The following is an 18,157-nucleotide window of genomic DNA, read 5'->3' on the forward strand; positions in this document are numbered from 1 at the left end:
AGAAGGAGTATCTTGTGCTTGTGTTGTCCAAGGAGGGCAGCGATACAGCAAGATCGCTTATCTCCCAGACGGGCTCGTCAGCTTTATGACCTTTACACAATACATGTATTCTCTAATGCAACCAGTCCTCACCCTAATACGGGCCGCGCGTCACATCATGACCATCTCGTACCTTACAAGTGAGACAGTGATTTCATGCGACGTTCTACTGAGTGATGATGCCCCTCCGAGCACGTTATCCCGAACACAGATGGCACGCTGGCTGCCAGGGTCAAGAGGGGGCTATCGGGTCCTAGTATAGGGGTCCGTTCTAGTCCAGAAAGGGCAGTAGGTGCTGGCGAACCACAGCCTGCTCTGCAATCGATGCCAGGTCAGCACCGACACTTTCGAGTAATGAAACTAAGATAGCATAACCTTTGCGGAGAACTTGGTCGGAGACAGAAAATAGACCTGGACCCTGCATGTGAGTTGGCCCAGTATTCTCGCGCTCGCCTGCATCTGCCACTAGGTACCACCCACTACTCCAGGCTCCGTACTCCCTTCCGGGCGATGACTTAGGGTCACCCATGCATGTTTCCCGGAGGTGGAAGATCCCAACAATCAAAGCCTGTCATCCTTTAAGCCGACGGTGGAGGGCTTGAGAGTGGTCAGTGAACTACATGCTGAACAGGCAGACATCCACCTTACCTTCGGCCCTCCGGCTCAGCAGTGCTCAGAAGCCAGGTTGGGGACACCCATCTACATCTCAGTACAGTACCCAATTATCAGCCTCAGGGCCAGCGTTCCTCCCCGCCAGTATAGTGCCAATAGGCACCCCATCTCCAAACTCGGTAAAAGGCACAGACCTAATCTTTGACACATTCGCATCCGATGACTAACCATCTGGAGTCCTTCATCCGGAGTCGATCGCCGTCATGCTTGACATGCAACAGTAGGAGAGCTTGAAGTCGACTATCTCAGGTGGGTAGCATTCTGTTACTCGTATATGATATGTTATATCGCAGCTTTTGCCTACCGTGGTGCTGCCCCTTTAAGGCTAGCGTCATTTGGCTGCGCCAAGCTGTCACCGGCGACTCTGAGCCTGAGTCGGACTTCAACTTCGACTTCAAGTTGCAGTTGAATTTCATCCCATGTTCTCAACCGTGCCGGAAGTTACTCAGGTGGCTTGGTTGGTTACACCCGCACGATGCCATCGGTCTCGCAAGAAGACTCCTCTCTGCAAGGCCACTGAGGCACATCCTTCACAACGCGCGGCAAATTCCACCCAATCCTCTCCCGCTTCCGGACCTATTCTTCCCTACTACCTACTGGTCGCTGGCTGTGGAACGAGCCCCGTAAGCGACAACAATACACCCAGAATTCGAGTTCGACCCCAAGGCTCTAGAGCATATCATCATCAAGGCAGCGGGCTCGACATCTGGCACCGTTTGATTAGAGAAGCTTGCAGAGGGGGCCCACAACAGTCTTCCTCGCTGTTGTGGGTGGCAATGCCATATATTCTTCCACATTCCTCCAGCCAACATCCACCGCTCCTATGGCATAAAGACCTCTATTTCAGCAATTTATTTGTCTCTCTGTCGCTGATGAGGGATGGGCGCCAATGGATGATTTTGGAGTGTAAAGAATGACCTCCAATCTGTGATACGGGAGACTATCAAATCTGTGGAGAGTCAACAAGAACTCCTTGAGTTCAAGGCCAGACTTTGTCGTTGGGACTTGACTGCGTAAGTCTATTGATTCAATCCCCCTAATAATGACACGTCTTCAGGTTTCGGGTCTAGATTACATCGAGTTCTAGATTGGCTCCTATCGTTTATCAGGTGCCTTTGCTGGCTTGGATGGGCTAAGGCTAACAATGCTGTGTACTCTGAAATGGTAATGGATACATTGCCTGCGGGGATGGTAACTGGCGGTCTCCATGGAAGTCGCCTTGGACGGATCCCATGCCTCCTCGTGTCCGCAACGCAATCAAGCATTGATTGTGCTTGAGATCTGCAATGCACCCAGTAGTTTGACAGGTACAGCCGTCCATCTTGGTGACATCTTCAGCATATACATGCAGAGACTGTAACTGGCTGTCTATCTAGGTAGGGAGTGCTCACAGGCTTGTCACGTGAGAAAGGTAACTAGTAGTTCACGTGACGACGCAGATGGTGGCAAGACAAGTGACTTCCTCGGCCCAGCATCACGTCCCAGTTCGAGTTCGTATGCTACCGCTCCCCAGATAGATCCAGCCATGTATATGAACGATGAATGAGCTACTTCTACATCAAACCGTTAATTCGATCCAATTTCTGATTCCTTCTTCGCGACCCATCCCCCAGTCGGGCATTATCTTTCCTCTTTCCTACTTGCAAGCTCCCTTTGTACGGTCCGCACTCTGAAGAATGCCTGCGTCCAGGTATGATTCCTAGCGCTCCGGCCTCGGTGACGCCAGATGCAGCACCGACTCCAGGCCAGACAAAGCTAGCGGCCTGTCTCGAATGTCGTCGGAGCAAGGTCAAGTGTGCCCGGGATGCCGGTGCGGCCGGTGCTGCCGTCTGTCGGAGATGCCAACAAACTAGCCTGCAATGTATCACGCCTGAATACCATGTCGGGAGGTACAAAGGCGTCAAGAAGTGAGTTGTTTTGGTGCTCCCGCGCCTTTCCTGGCCTAACCGTTATCGTGATCCGCAGCAAGAGGAGCGGTCTGGAGAAGGCGATCCATCAAGTCGAACAGGCATTGAAGCGGTCCAAAAATGGCTCCAGAGGACCGGGCTTGGAGATTGAAACCAATCTTCGACAATTGATTCCACCTCCTCGACCAAGTCCTTCCCTGCGACGAGATTCCAGTTCGGCCACTTCCAATAATGGCAACCAGCAAGATTTCTCTCGGTCGTCCGTCGGCATTGTGGGCACGGGTGAGAGTGAGAATGCACCTACGGAAGCCGGATATGACACGTCCCCGGCTGAAGTGGGCGAGAAGCCGGATGAACTTGCACTCAACAACGCCGACAATCCTCTACAACTACTTGCCATGGCTTCGATTCTACCAGGTCCATCACCTTCGACGGCAACGCCACCCTTCCTGGCTGGTGCTGCTCCACGACCAGGTGTGAACCAAGAGAACGAAGGCGATGCCGAGATACAACAATTCTTTGCGCCGCCAACGGCGAACCTGGACAATTCCCCTGACCTCGACCCGATTGTTCTAGGGCTGGTGACTGCAGAAGAGGCGGATTCACTCTTCACATACTTTTACGAGCGGCTTTCGCACACTCGATGGGGTCTGGATCCAGTCCTTCACACCCCAGGGTTTGTCCGTTCCAGATCAGCATTTCTCTTCACCTCAATTCTTGCCGCATCCGCGCTGTTTTTGTCGGATGCCGAAGCCTTGTCCAGACGACTCTCCAACCACAGAAACCATCTTGCCCGGATGGTCATTTCTAACCGGAATCGATCCGTCGAGATCGTTTTAGCCTTCATGGTCAACATTCCCTGGATGACTCCGGCGAAGCACTGGGCCGACGACGAGACCTGCTCGTATTTGTCCATGGCACTCACCCTAGCGCTTGATCTGTCCCTCAACAAGATAGTGGTGCCATCTCCCACCATCCGTCCAACGGGCTTCTTGGATCGAGTGGCCAAAGCCGAGTGTATCGAAGCTACAAAGGCACTACAACTTGACGGGTTTCCGAGTATCGATCCTTCTTCAGCGTGCGGGCGACGGCTGCTGAGAACCAGGGAGCGAGCGTGGTTGGCGTTGTTCGTTCTGGACCGTGGGTAGGCGGCGACTGTCTTCTTCGTGGATGATCAAGTTACTAATCCTGATACTCGCGTCTAGTATCTGCCTGGCAAGAGGCCGACCGTATGCTGTTCCCATCGGGCCCTTGGTGGAAAGCTGTGATGCGTGGCATATATCCGATATCGCAGACGAATGGGATGGCAGCATCATCTCTGCCGCAGTTTTGAGACGAGACCTGGTAAGAAGTCCGTTCGCAACGACTTTCAGGACCTAACTGTTCCAGGTCGGCCTTATCACCAGCGTCCGCGAATTGTGTGACGGGAGCCAAGGCGTCAATGGTGGCTATAGAGCAGTCAAATTGTGAGGATGTTCTCGCTTGAACTTGAAAACTGTCGAGACGGCTTCATACCACTCTCTCTCCAATACGCAAGGGACTGACATGTGACTAGTCTCAAAGAAAAGATCGACCGGTTTTTCGAACAGTGGTATGCAGTGTGGTCTCTTCAAATCTCCCAAGGCGACGGTAGGCACCAAGACTGACCCTAGGCGTCGTACGTTACATGTTCAGGCTGATGCTCATGATCATGCAAGGTCAACTGCCTCCCTACGTCGAGATCCTGGTTTCCCACACCAAGCTATCTACCTATTGCAACGTCGTCAACCATCCTACAGCCTCCAACGACGTCAAACAGTTCTTTCGTGCGGCCGGGTTGGCTTCGGCCATGAATGTAATGAGGGCTGCCGTCCAGGGCGAGAACCGGCTTGTATCCATGCCGAACAACACTGTCATCATGGTATCCTTTGCGGCAACCTTTACTCTCGCATTAGGAACGACCATCACAGGAAGTCGGGCCATCCTGGCTCCGAATGCACACGTACTCATCGAAGACACGATTCGCGTCCTCGACCGGATTGGTAGTACTCCCAGGCATCGCAAGGGCTTGTCGGTATTGTTTGCGAAGCACATTCGTCGGATTCTGCAAAGCTCCATTCCAAAGCCAATCGAAGACAACCAAAGCCATGTCCTGGGGACTTATGAGGCCTTGCGGCCACGAGAGGCAAACGCGAAAGACATGACTGCGCAGAATAAATCCACCCACGGCGACGGCGAGGAGGGAACCTCAGTGCCGGATGTGTTTGACATGACTGACGACCAAATCCTTGAAGCCATCAACAACGCCAGTACTTCGCAGGATTTGTTTCAGCTTGATGAGACCATGTTTCTGGACTGGCTGGACTGGCCGAATGTTACTTGAATATGCCATATTACTACGTACCGTCATCGGGGTTGTCCGCAGGATCCGGTCCCACCAAATCGGTGTCAAAAATATGCCCGAGTGTCCCTGACCACCACGTGAGCCTCCGGAAGCCGAGCGGAAGTGGGAGTAAGAAACGCACGGCTTCTGATTGGCGATATCGGGCCTGGGCCCCTCCTTCGATCTCGCGTCAGGATCCCTGGCCGATCGATGGAAATACTTTTTGCATCTGAAATCGACAAGATTCATACCCCCAGAATAATCTTCCCCAACTGTGCCAGGCCGTGAAAGACGAGGCCATCAATCATGGCAGCAGCACGGCGGACACTGCTTTTGTGTGTCAACGACATCGGAGCCAGCGCGGGCTCTAATTCCCGCCCGTTTCTCTCCCACACGGTCCCTGTCTGGCAGTCCCGAGCTGGACACCGAATTGACCGGATTGTGAGGCCGCAAGATGGTCGGTTTTTCGCCTCTTCGCGATGCAAATGGCGAGAAGCGTTGTCGCACCAGGGAAGCGACGCGCAGCCCGTCATCGACCGAACACGGTCGAAGCTCTTCAAGGACGCCGATGAAGCTGTGGCCGATCTGAAGTCTGGTTCCACCATTTTCAGTGCGGGTTTTGGGCTGTGCGGGACTGCTGGTAAGTGTCTTCACATCTTCCCGCCAGACCTCTTGGGTTTTGCGGACGCGAGACTGACGGGATGCTGCAAGAAACAATCATCACCGCCATCCACAAGCGCGGAATCGAGTCGCTGAACAACCTGACCGCCGTGTCCAACAACGCCGGAGCTGGTAACGACGGTGGACTCGCTCCATTGACTCACTCCGGCCAGCTCACCCGCTGCATCCTCTCGTATCTGGGCAACAACAAAGCTCTGGAGCACAAGTACCTCACCGGCAACATCGCCATCGAGTTGTGTCCGCAGGGAACGTTGGCTGAGCGGATTCGGGCTGGAGGGGCTGGGATTCCTGCCTTCTACACCCCGACCGGTGTTCGTAAGTCGTGCGACTGGCCGAATGACCTGCTTGAGGTTGAGGTTGACTTCTGATCACAGGCACCTTCATTCAAACTGGCGAGATCCCCACCCGACTAGGCCCGGTAGACCCCGACACGCAAAAGGCCACCGTGCTCGAGTCTGGACACGCGCGCGAGACGCGAGTCTTCGATGGGCGGACGTATGTCATGGAAACCGCCTTGACGGGCGATGTGGCCATTCTGCGAGCATGGAAGGTTGACGAAGCTGGAAATTGTGTGTTCAGGTACGGATTGGGACCACGCACCGGATTGGATTCCTGACTCTAATCTCTATCAGATATACCACCAAGGCTTTCGGCATGATCATGGCCAAAGCAGCACGACTCACCATCGTCGAAGCAGAAAACATTGTGCCGGTGGGATCCATCGACCCCAACGACGTCCACTTGCCCGGCATCTACGTCGACCGCATCGTACCCGCCACCGTGGCCAAGAAGCTCGAGCTGAAGAAGACTCGGGCGGCCGACAACAGCAGCAGCGGACGTGAGTCGGACGGGTCAATATCCAGTTCAGGCTCTGCTTCGTCGGGCCAGTCTGCTGCACAAGGCCGACGGAACCGAATCGCACGCCGCGCTGCCAAAGAACTCAAGCACGGCATGTACGTCAACCTGGGGGTGGGGATGCCGACACTGGCACCATCTTTCCTCCCTCCGTCGGTCAAGGTGTGGATCCAGTCAGAGAACGGCATCCTGGGCATGGGCCCGTACCCGACGGAAGACGAGGTGGACCCGGACATTGTGAATGCGGGCAAGGAGACGGTGACGCTGGTGGCGGGGGCGTCGACGTTCGACTCGGCCGAGTCATTCGGCATGATCCGCGGCGGGCACGTCGACGTGTCCATCCTGGGGGCTCTGCAGGTCAGCGCGGCCGGCGATCTGGCCAACTACATGATCCCGGGCAAGGTGTTCAAGGGCATGGGCGGCGCCATGGACCTGGTCAGCAACCCGGACCACACCAAGATCGTGGTGACAACTGACCACGTCGACAAGTATGGCCAACCCAAGGTGGTGGAGAAGTGTGCCCTCCCGCTCACCGGCGCGCGGGTGGTCAGCACCATCATCACCGACCTCGCCGTGTTCCAGGTCGACCGGGTCAAGGGATCACTCACCTTGACGGAGCTCGCGCCGGGCGTGACGGTCGACGAGGTTCGGGCCAAGACGGACGCCAGTTTTGCCGTTGCGGAGGATATTGTGCAGATGGAGTGATGGAAAGTGCTTTGATGGAATCCAGAACCATGTGGGCTCGATGTCTGTCGATGGTCGGACTGACTGCACGACAGGGCGTGTTACGTGTACGAGTAGACGTGATAGAGGGGGGGATATGTATATTGGATATTAGATATTAGATACATAGATCTAGATGGTAGGGTACTATAGATGTCGTGTATATATATACATGTCAACATAGGTATTAGGTACGGGGTACTAACAAGTAGCTATCCCAGACGTACAGAGTACGGAGTACAGGGTACGGATACTTCAGCCCTGATCCTGACACCGCAGTAATTTATCATGTACTTCGTATACGGGGTGGTATACGCGTGCGGAGTGCTGCGCTGCGCTGTACCGTACTGTCCTTATTTAGGGTTAGGGTTAGGGCTAGGGTTAAGTAATTACGCAGTACTTGGGTCGCCGTACTTGGACCTCGGTCGGCAGTTCTTTTTGCTCCGGCCGTATTGAAATACAATTGCACCACCGTACGCTTCACTTCAAGCTTCCAGCTTCCATCACTTAAGTACTAGATGTACCTCTATTCTACCACGACTACGCATACTTGGTAACTATTACGACCACCACCATCACCACCAATATCACTACTACTAGCACTACCGTTACCGCCGTTGCAGCCGTCACCACCACCACCACCGCCACTACCGCCGCCGCCGCCGCCGCCATTACTTGGTAACCACTACCACCACCACTGCCGTCGTCACCACTACCACCACCACCATGTCGAAACTCTCCGAGCCGCTGAAACAGCTTATCAACGCTGCCCACGCCAGACCGGGCCCTCTGAGCCCCCCGGCCAATATCCGCTCGACATATTCCCGCATCGCTGCGAGCGCGCAAGAGCAAGGCGTCGGGCTTCCCGCGTGGGTGACCATCTCTACCGCGGCCACCATCACAGTCAACTCGCCCGGGTCGCTGGTTGAACTATTCAACCTGACACAGACGCTGTCGTCATCATCGCCATCGTCGTCACCGTCATCGTTATCATCACCACCATCGTCGTCGTCGTCGTCATCATCACCAGTATCAACAGCATCACCACCACCACCACCAGAAATCGCCGGGCTCATACGCGAAGTCGGCCTCAAATGTATTTCATTCAACGGAATCCCACGCACCATCAACTGCCTAGCCGGGTTCCGCGAGGGCCTACCGCGCGAAATATTCGACGCAATCCCCACCCCGCCCTCACGCAAGATCGACTCCCACAACGCCGACCAAGTCGTATCCCGGGGCAGAGCACTATGGAACTCCATCTACCGCCCATTCGAGACCAAGCTGTACGACAAGCTCGGCCAGAGCCACCCCAACCTGCCGGTACACATCCTCGCGGCGCACTACGGCACGCTGCTATCAGACCCGGACTCGACGCCCCCGCCCGCCGTGCAGGTCGGTCGGGTCTTGACTTCGATCGTGGGCATTGCGTGTCTGCGGGCCCAGACGGGTGTGGCTCCGCAGCTGATCAGCCATGTGTTTGGGCTGAGGAAGGCGTATGAGGACGGCACGGCTGAGAAAGCGGTCGAAGGTGGCGAGTGGTTGGCCACTGATGAGGGGAACCAATGGATCCTGCAGGTCGTGGATGAGATTGTCTATGCGCTGACGGGGGGGAGAGGCACGACTTTTGCCCCTGGTTCGGGGTCAGGTTCAAACGGGGGAGTGGGAGGTGTCAAGCCGAAACTGTAATATGAGATTAGAAGATAGGGAATTGATGATCTAGTCTATGGCAAGAGATTAGATTTAGATGGGGAATGGATGATCTAGTCTGTGACATGAGATTGGATTTAGATTGGGGGATTGATATGTGTGCACAGCTGGGCAGGGGTATAGCATACATGGCATTGAGTGTGTGAGTGAGTGAGTGTGTGTGTGTGTGAGTGAACCTAAACTGTCACACCACGACAGTCGCCAAAAAGGACGAAGTACTAATTCACTCGTGAATTAGCCACTTGGTGTATATAACCGTTACAGAGGGAGAGTGTGAGCGTAAGTGAGTGAGTGAGTAAGTAAGTGAGTAAGTAAGTGAGTGAGTAAGTAAGTGAGTAAGTAGGTGAGTGAGTAAGTGAGTGAGTAAGTGAGTGAGTAAGTGAGTGAGTAAGTGAGTAAGTGAATAAATAAGGGTGTGTGAGAAAGGAGAAGAGAGAGAGTGAGTGTGTGTGTGTGTATACAGGCGGTCTAACAAGTATAAGGAACAGAATAGATTAGCGTACAATACAGTACAGTGATCTACGGCCGAATATATAAAGGTTCTATAAGTACTATAAGTGCTGTAGGTACTATAGGTAGGTAGGTAGGTAGGTAGGTAGATAGTAGGGCGGGCAAGACAAGACAAGACAAGACAAGGTAGGACAAGACAGGATAAGACAAAACAAGACAAGATAGGAGAGAACGATTCATGCCACATAAGGTACATATACGAATACTCGATCGAGAGGATCTAGGGATGGGAATCCTTAAATCTATATCCATATCCATACCCATACCCATACCCATATCACATCTAGTCTAGTCATAACTCAATCCTGTCAAAGGTTGAAATATTCCATGTTCGCTATCATAGGTTCAGGTGTTCAATGTTCGCTGTCAAGAGTTCAAGTGTCCCATGTTCGCTATCAAAGGGGTATGGGTATGGGTATGGGTATGGGGGGAGCCCAGACTATATATATACTATACCTATACCTATACCAGCCTCAGCCTTCTGGTTAAAGAACAAGGCTGGGAATGCCTACAGTAAGTTAATGCCTAATTTACTGTAGTGCCCAAGTTTGACCGATCTTCTCAAACACAAGCTTGCAAGTCTGATCTTTGGGCCGTGTCGCAATGATCTGATCCTCCATCTGCATGTCGCCCGTCATGTGCGGAGACAAGGTGGTCCGGCACTGGGAGTAAACCTCGCGTAGGAGGGTCTTCATCTCTGCGATGGCCAGACTGAGATGACGCGAAGATTAGTATCGTATTCATGAGTAGAGTGGGGTGGGATGGTACATGACTGACTTTGAGAAGGGAGAGGTACATGATAGGGGGAGAGAAGGGAGACATGAACACAGGTAAAGAGAGGGAGAGAGGGAGAGAGGGAGACAGGAACACAGGTAAAGAGAGGCACATGAGAGATGGAGGAGGAGAGGGAGAGGGAGTAGGTAGAGGGAGTAGGGAGAGGGAGAGAGGGAGAGGGAGAGAAACACACGCAAAGAGAGGCATCTAGGACGGAGAGGGACTATGAAAAGCCAAACACTCACTGTCTTCCTAAACATCCCCTTCCACCCACAGAAAAAGCAAATGACCATCTATTCCTTTCCGTCACGGCTTCCTTGTCCTCGTCCAACCATCGCTCCGGGATGAATTCAAGTGGCTGAGGAAATACATTTGGGTCCTTGTGGAGGGTCCAGGCTTGACAACTGACAATGGTACCTCCAGGAACCCAGTATCCTTCAATCGTACTTCCTCCGTCTGGCACGAAACGGGGCAGTGACATGGGAATGGGCGGGAAACAGCGAAGACCTTCTTTGACCACCGCGTCCAGGTAAGGCAGTTGGTCGAAAGGAACGGTTGGGTTTTGGACCAGTTCCTGGTGTAGAAGGGACTGGACCCGTGTCGAAGCTGGGGTGGGCAAGGAAAGTTGGTACATGAGGAAGCATAGCGTGTCGCCGGTGGTGTCGACGCCGGCGGCCAAGTGGTCTTTGCATTCGGCAGGGACACCGTAGGGAGGCATGCTGGGCGTGGCTTTGGCGTGCGATTGCAGTTTGGACAGGAGGCTGTGGGCAGACGGGTCCTTAGCCGCGCTGGTCTTGAGCACGTACTCATTCGATAGTGGACTCAGCTTCGGAGGGCTGAGGTAGGCCACCAGCTTGGTTAGCGCGGGCACATAGTAGATGATGTAGTTGCTGGCCAGACTGTCATGATACGACAGTTCTTGCATGAGACGAAGGTCTTTGTCGTTGACGTTGGCATGCGTGCCGTAAGGATGGAAGAGGTGGTGAGTGACGCCGTCCAGGGCGAAACAGTGAAGATGGACCTGAACTCGTCAGCGTCAGAGCGACTGAACGAGAGAACGGAACTCACGTAGACATCGGCAAATCCGTCCGGAGACGAACATTTTTCCATGCACTTGTTCAAAAAATCCTTTGCATGGTTGGAGATGCCATTTAGCACCTCGGGCTTCATGATATTTGTGTTGGCGTACCGATCTGCCAAATACCGCTTCATGTAGCTGTGCTATTGACAGAGTCAGTGTTGCATCACCAATAGCAACCAGATAGGATAGTTCATAGGTGTGGGTGTGGCCTACATCTGCTCTTGGAAGGGTGGAAAACAGAGTCCGGGTGCCGAACTGGGTGAACAGCGTATAGAAGGGCGTCTTATCATAGCCACTTCCTCCGGACAGGTATATCTCCTTGGCGGCATCGACGGTGGCATATGAAACCTCATTGGGGCTCAGCCGGACGACTGGCCCGTACTTCTGATGCAAGTCATGCACGTACACCCGTCGACCGTGCGTAAGCTCTTTGTATTTGAGCACCAGGGACGTGAAAGAGGTATATTTGGGCCCCGGTAGTTTGGCCAGAGGCGACTGTAGCCTTGCAATGATGATCTTGATGAGGCCGACGATGACCACGGCGTAGGCCAACAGCCGCAGTGTGTATGGTGTAATCATGGTAAATGGCAAACAGCAAATGGACGGTCAGAGGAAGAGATTCGCCGATCCTAAGGGATTGATGCTCTTATCCCGAGATCCTGCCCGATATTCTTGAGATATATAATACCACGAGGAGGAATTGATGGATACCAATCAATTTCTGCGCGTTGGTCGAAGAGGAAAGTTGAGGCGACGAGAAATAACCGCAAGCCTCTCGAAGGGCGGCACGGTCGGATTGAGAACAATGAGCTGGCGACGACGAGGGCAACTGGAAACATCCCTGAGGCCTAAGGCCCCGTTCTTATCAGTCTCGTCGATGACATATCGGGGGCTAGGGCCTAATCTTTCGTGGGGCCCGTCTCCCCAACCTTCCCTCTCCGGTATGGCTCCATCGCGATAGATGGCCCAGGCATCTGATAAGGCTGACGATGGGTCCTAACCATCAGAATCGCTGGGTCTGCTTCTCTCCCCGACTTTCCCTGTCGGGTCTGGCGCCGTCGGGGGTTGAGGCTGACGAACCCTATCTACGGGTCTGGCCTTTCGACAATTGTTTTCGTGTAGCAAGAGAGGGCTGTCCTTATCTTGATGCTCTCGTTCCCCCCGGTGGTCTGGGGTCATGGCTGAGTTGATATGACATATATATAAACACTGGCCGCCCTGCATGGAACATGACCCATCGCACCATTAGTTAGACAGTTTGCCGTTACCCAATATTTTCCACCCGGCCATTGCTACTGCCCAAAATGGCTTCCGAGACGGGTAGCGACGAGAAGAAAGCCATCCCCGTTGACCTGCAGAACCGACGGGTCTCACTTGAGGCTGCCGACGTTTACCATGTCGCCGAACATGGAGGGGATAGGCCACTGGTGCCGACGCCGACCAGAGACCCTCTTGACCCCTTGAATTGGTCCAAGTGGCAAAAGTCCATCATCATCGCAATTGTGTGCTACTTTTACTTCCTCCTTACCTACCTCACCACCGCTCCGGTGCCCTCCTTCTCCCTGCTCGAGGAACAATTTGATGCTTCGTACAATCAGGTCAATTGGTCATTCGGCATTTCGGCCTTCGGCCTTGCCTTTGGCCCTCTCCTCACAGCATCGGTCGCAGAAACATATGGACGCCGAGTTGTCACCATCGTTTTCACAGCCGCAGCCGTGCTCGCCAGCGGATGTGCTTCCATCCGAGGACAGTCAATCGGTCAATATATGGCGGCAAGGTTCTTCCAAGGGTTCGCAGCTGGCCCGGCCGCCAATGTGGGCCTTGTCATCATCAATGACATTTCCTGGGAGCATGAACGCGGCCTCCGGATTGGTCTGTGGGCCATGTCTGCAAATCTGGGCAGTGTCTTGGGGGGATTCTGTAAGCTGGCTGCTGTCTCGCTGTTCATGACACTGTTTGGCTGACTCAATATCCCCATCATCACAGTTGGCGGATTTCTGGCCTCCGTGAACCAATACTGGGTGGCCTATCATGTCACAATGGCCTTCGCACTCCTTTTTCTCTTGGAGCTATTCTTCCTGCCAGAGACACAATACCCTCGCGCCAAGGTGGTCGCTTTTGAGCAAGTACAGGATCAGGCCGTTGCTCGTGGTGAGAACGCGGAAAACATGACATTAGACATCAAGAGAACACGGCAGCTCCCATGGATGGTCAGCATGTCCAAGAGATGTTGGACGAGAATGTTGCTGACAGGCTCCGCAGAACGTTCGAAAGATCCCAGGTGTGGTCCACCCGAAACCGTGGGAATCGCTGATCACCTTCTGTAAACTTTGGACGTATCCCAACCTGGTTGCAAGTGTCTGTGGATACATATTCTTCCATTATTGGTGGTATGTGACATAACACCCTCGTCCATCTTGATTGACCACTGACATGAGACAGGATCGTAACCCTGCTGTCCATGATCCCGGCGGCATACTTCGAGTACAAGATTCAGATCCAGGGCTTGTTTTTCACAGGAGCCTTGATCGGAGTCATCCTAGCCGAGATTTTCTGCTCCGGGCATGTGAGTGACCGAATCGTGGCTCGTCTTGCCAAAAGGAATGGCGGCCGAAGAGTACCGGAAATGAGACTCTGGCTGGGTTACCCTGCAGCAATTCTCTCCTCCATCGGTCTGGCCGTCTGGGGCGCCTCAGTACAATTGAGCTGGCACTGGATTGTCGGTCAAGTCGCCCTTTGCATTTTTGCCATCGGTCTCCAGGCGGGTAATACAACCTTGTCAACGTACATCGTCGACTCTTATCCGGAACACGCAATCGAAGTGATAACATTCTATTCCGTCATCATCAATGTGAGTGCACATCCACCAGGACATTCAAAAGACGTGGGAAACTGACCCATGATAGATGTCCGCATTTATTGCGCCTTGGTACATTTACGACTGGGCCGACGCAGTTGGTAAGAAGTTCTCCAGCTGAAGATTGCCGAGAATCATATATGCTGACTCTTGCCTCAGGGTATGGTTGGTGCTTCGGAACCCAGGCAATAATTTGTACCTGTTGTCTGATACCAACATACTTCATCCTCCATCGATGGGGCCCGAAGTGGGCGAAACCAATGGTGTTGGCTACTGAAAAATAAACCAACCACTCTGCCAGATAGTGGAAGACATGTTCCATAACGGATGGATCCGGCGTATATGCCAATTCTAGTTGGGTCAGTCGCCCAAGGAACGGAACGTCGATGACAACATTGGTCTGCAATCACTAGCTCGAATGTACCTGGTGACAGGTACAGGCTCAGATAGACTCTTCGAGAGCGACAAGTTTAGTAAGGCAAGAAATCCCAGTCACGTTGACCTATATTATCGTCAACTTGATTCCATACTGCATAATCAGATGTACACGTACGCGAAAATTCATCCCAGTCAATCTCTCGGGCCTCCGAGTCGTTCCAGAAGGCTTCGAGAACTTCCAATGCGCGCTTCATATTCGGCAGCCGAAGAAGGGCAAACATGTTGGTCAGTATTTGTGCAATCTTGATGCGTTCAGTCCCCAGGGCTGCGCAACCTGCGGCGAATAATGGGGTAGTCAACAGAGTCAGAGGTGACAGGGTCGCCGCAGGCCTGATGCTGCTAACGCATTCGATAATTCTCCTGACAGACTCCTGAACAAGGGGGTCATGTACTGGTAGTCCTCGGATTCGGCGGTGGACATGAATGAGCGCCGTGTGTTGATACGCTTCGTTACACAGGAAGAATTCTTCGGCCTGTTCGGGGGAAATATCATGGGCTCCGGTAACATTCAAGACGGTGGACCGTGATCTGTCGCGTTCTATCATTCTCCGGACGGATAATTCGAGCATATCAGCCTCGCGCAGGAAGTCGTCTTCGGAAAGTCTCGGATAGCGCTCGGGATGGTCGATGGCTCGTCGCTTCTCCCATGCGACGGCTCCGATCTCTCGGAAAGCGACACAGAGATCTTCTGTACAGCCAGTGTAAACATCGAGGCAGACCTGATTCCCTTCTTTCATGGAAACAACCCCTCGGGGTCCAAAGCCCGTAGCTTGGCCCCCCGACAATCCTTCAGTCGTCAAAGCGACCAGCCCTTCGGTAATGTTGAACCATCGTTTCAAGAAAGAGATTGACGTATCCCGTCGCTGAGAGCTTAATGCCTTGCCACCAGATCTTTCAGATGACGTCAACAGGGCTCGCGCTCCCATGAAATGCGTTCGCCATGCCCGAGGGGTAGGAGACCCAGAGATTGCCTCGCACAGAAAGAGTGTTCGGGTGGTGGCTAGTTGGGCGCCCAGCTGAGCGTCATCTGGGTCCTGCAGCTCTTTGCGTAGATGTTGAATACATGCGGCGGTCAAGTTGGTTATCAGGCGTCTAGCGTCATCATTGAACTGGCAATCGGCTGGAGACATCAATGATGTTCGATGAATTGCGGCCAACGCCATGGTTGCGTAGAGGAGCGCGGGTGTCTCCAAGGCCATGGGCAGTATCAAATTGCAAACTTCCTTATGGACGAAAGAATGCGAAGCTAACGCCATAGATGCGTTGCAAGTGAAGTATTCTAGAAGGGCTCTGTTGTTGACATGAAGGTAGGATAAAACATCGATCTGCGGAGGAATGGCACCATTGCCCCAGCTGGTGCCTTGAACCAGATCCAATGAGTCACTGGGCTCAGAGATGCCCTGCTGCGTGATTATTCTCTCCCCTTGGTCAGTTGAATTTGTGTCTGATACCTCCGACGCCTGAGACACGGGTGTTGTCTGAGCACATTCCGGAGATGGTATTGAGGCGTACACGAACCCTCCATCGGAAGTAGCTGTTGCTCTTGGTCAGCAATTCACCCACTGGAAAACTTAATACCCTGGTGGAGTATACCAATCCTCTGAGCACCAGTGCCTCCATTAGAAAGATACGTCCCAAAACGTGACTGTCCAAAGGGACGTCCCCCAAATCTTAATGTCCTCTGGTACGTACAGGTCGCCCCGTCTTTCAGGCATCGAGCGCACTGCGGTTTCTGCTCTCCGCACTTTTGCCTTCGTTTCTTGCAGCGGGCACAGCCATTGAAGGACCGAGGGGGAGGATTCATGTCGTCCGTAGGCGATAGGTCTCACGGCAAAGCTGTCGCATGCGTGGCATTGCGTTGAGTACTATTTTTCCACCCAGCCACTGCTGAGAAGGGATTGGGTGTATTGCTGACCGGTGTAAAGAGACGTTCAATGGGCATCGACCAAGTAAGTAGCCCAGCATCTACTATTGAGATCGAGGGAGTCTAGAAGAGATGATGACGGTGGATTGAAAGTCTGTGGCGCCTGAGGGGGCGTTTTGTCAGAGTAATCAGACTAGGTCGAAAGGGGAATGATGAACCGACGACGGAAGACCCGCGAATCATATGAATGCGAGCAATCCACACGCCATCAGATTCCACGCTCCCCGTTGCTTCTATTATCCTCATGGGGATGTTCCAACCAGCATATATTTGGGCCGTGGGATTGCGAGTTCGTTCAATCAGGTGAAATGTCTGGTGCGTTCTTCCTATATAACTAGATACCCCGACAACCTCAGCTTTACTCATATCATTGGCCTACCTAACATTTGATCTTTGAACTTTTGCGCGTTACACCCGTGAGAAGACAATGGCTGCTCGGCTTTCTACACGACTCAGCATCCGCTGGGTGCCGGGAGAGCCTTCTGAACCAACTGACACACTTGTTATGAGTGTAGGAGGCTGGTTTGTAGACCTTCGCATCACCAAGCAGGACGGGTCTATTGACTGGGGCATGGCTGGCGAAAGATTTATCCTGTCTGAAAAGCCCTGTATGTGTTGATAGTCATTTCCAGTCCAATCGATGTGGCGAAAGAAAATGAAAGACAAGATTGCATCTGGTTTCGCGCCGCAGACCTCATCTGCTGTCGATGGCCCCTCTCCCAAATCGTCAATGTGGACTAACATTCTCTGAATAGTCACCTGCAAGTGGACGCACTGGATCGATTCCAATGGGTACACGGAGCCTGATATCGGCAGCTTTGAGCCTGTCGAGTCACCTGGCTCTACCGACTCCATCGAGACAGGCAGCATGCTTAACCCGGAAACCAACATTGTGACACCTTATGAGGAAGTCTGGCGGTCACTACCAGCAAGCTTTGGGGAGCTCTTCACATCATCCTGGATCATCCGCAGCATTGATAAAAGGACTTTCATCGGCCGGGTGGGAGGGGATTACTTGGCTTTGAAAGGGGGAAGCGAGGGGCCAGTAGGCATGAAGGGTTTCTGTGCCAGACGAGAAACTTGGGAGGCTGAACGGGGTTCGTGGACGGTCAAGTATGCGGCAGGCGACAAAGAAAACTTGTCTACTCTTCCTAGCATCAACACTTATGTCGAAAATGGCCAACCCAAGGAACAGGACTGGGAAAAGACCAGCAAAGAAGGAGATGTGGTAGAGGTATTTGGAGAAAAATATATCGTCTGCGCGATTGAGAGATGAGTTGATGCTGCAAGGAAAGGGATGCCGCGTTCATAGATCTCAAATTCTCATCCGTTTGGTCCCTTCTAGTGAAACTGTAGAGTTACTGCTTTGTTGATGGATCGTTAAATGTCACGAGGGTTGGAAGTAGAAAGATGTTGTGGATAGTTATTAGTGACGGATGGAGGATTGGTTGGTGAGGCTTGTTCTCTACCTACCTTACCTAGGTAGGGTTCAAGGGCCAAGCACCAGTGTGACTACCTATAGGTAGATCTACAGTACCGTCATGGGCACAGTTAGCTCAGGGCTCCTTAGGCTTAGGGGCTTAGGGCCTAAGGCATGTCAATTGCTCTAGGGGACGCCTAATGG

At 53.1% G+C, this 18,157-nt stretch overlaps 7 protein-coding genes across 7 annotated transcripts; 5 read left to right on the forward strand and 2 right to left on the reverse strand.

The window, feature by feature from the left end:
- Nucleotides 1-2,403: 2,403 nt before the first annotated feature.
- On the forward strand, nucleotides 2,404-4,980 carry A1O3_09805 (uncharacterized protein; the record flags this gene model as incomplete). The annotated part of the gene is made up of 6 exons (XM_007739898.1): nucleotides 2,404-2,618; nucleotides 2,677-3,762; nucleotides 3,824-3,962; nucleotides 4,008-4,084; nucleotides 4,174-4,247; nucleotides 4,316-4,980. The coding sequence occupies 6 exons, from the start codon at nucleotides 2,404-2,406 to the stop codon at nucleotides 4,978-4,980; spliced, it is 2,256 nt and encodes a 751-aa protein (XP_007738088.1).
- Nucleotides 4,981-5,286: 306 nt separating this feature from the next.
- A1O3_09806 (3-oxoacid CoA-transferase subunit A) lies at nucleotides 5,287-7,221 on the forward strand (the record flags this gene model as incomplete). The annotated part of the gene is made up of 4 exons (XM_007739899.1): nucleotides 5,287-5,620; nucleotides 5,692-5,976; nucleotides 6,036-6,240; nucleotides 6,294-7,221. 4 exons carry the CDS (start codon nucleotides 5,287-5,289, stop codon nucleotides 7,219-7,221), a joined length of 1,752 nt encoding a protein of 583 aa, XP_007738089.1.
- A 744-nt stretch (nucleotides 7,222-7,965) lies between these two features.
- Nucleotides 7,966-8,928, forward strand: A1O3_09807 (uncharacterized protein; the record flags this gene model as incomplete). The annotated part of the gene is made up of 1 exon (XM_007739900.1): nucleotides 7,966-8,928. One exon carries the CDS (start codon nucleotides 7,966-7,968, stop codon nucleotides 8,926-8,928), a length of 963 nt encoding a protein of 320 aa, XP_007738090.1.
- A 1,061-nt stretch (nucleotides 8,929-9,989) lies between these two features.
- Nucleotides 9,990-11,893, reverse strand: A1O3_09808 (uncharacterized protein; the record flags this gene model as incomplete). Its single annotated transcript, XM_007739901.1, has 4 exons — nucleotides 9,990-10,170; nucleotides 10,479-11,254; nucleotides 11,302-11,454; nucleotides 11,528-11,893. 4 exons carry the CDS (start codon nucleotides 11,891-11,893, stop codon nucleotides 9,990-9,992), a joined length of 1,476 nt encoding a protein of 491 aa, XP_007738091.1.
- A 725-nt stretch (nucleotides 11,894-12,618) lies between these two features.
- A1O3_09809 (uncharacterized protein) lies at nucleotides 12,619-14,292 on the forward strand (the record flags this gene model as incomplete). The annotated part of the gene is made up of 5 exons (XM_007739902.1): nucleotides 12,619-13,234; nucleotides 13,301-13,524; nucleotides 13,577-13,704; nucleotides 13,757-14,165; nucleotides 14,221-14,292. 5 exons carry the CDS (start codon nucleotides 12,619-12,621, stop codon nucleotides 14,290-14,292), a joined length of 1,449 nt encoding a protein of 482 aa, XP_007738092.1.
- Nucleotides 14,293-14,641: 349 nt separating this feature from the next.
- On the reverse strand, nucleotides 14,642-15,772 carry A1O3_09810 (uncharacterized protein; the record flags this gene model as incomplete). The annotated part of the gene is made up of 1 exon (XM_007739903.1): nucleotides 14,642-15,772. One exon carries the CDS (start codon nucleotides 15,770-15,772, stop codon nucleotides 14,642-14,644), a length of 1,131 nt encoding a protein of 376 aa, XP_007738093.1.
- A 1,188-nt stretch (nucleotides 15,773-16,960) lies between these two features.
- A1O3_09811 (uncharacterized protein) lies at nucleotides 16,961-17,809 on the forward strand (the record flags this gene model as incomplete). Its single annotated transcript, XM_007739904.1, has 2 exons — nucleotides 16,961-17,141; nucleotides 17,289-17,809. The coding sequence occupies 2 exons, from the start codon at nucleotides 16,961-16,963 to the stop codon at nucleotides 17,807-17,809; spliced, it is 702 nt and encodes a 233-aa protein (XP_007738094.1).
- Between the last annotated feature and the right edge of the window lie 348 nt (nucleotides 17,810-18,157).

Source organism: Capronia epimyces (assembly GCF_000585565.1).
Source record: "Capronia epimyces CBS 606.96 chromosome Unknown aczIQ-supercont1.10, whole genome shotgun sequence".
Taxonomy (NCBI): Eukaryota; Fungi; Ascomycota; class Eurotiomycetes; order Chaetothyriales; family Herpotrichiellaceae; genus Capronia; species Capronia epimyces.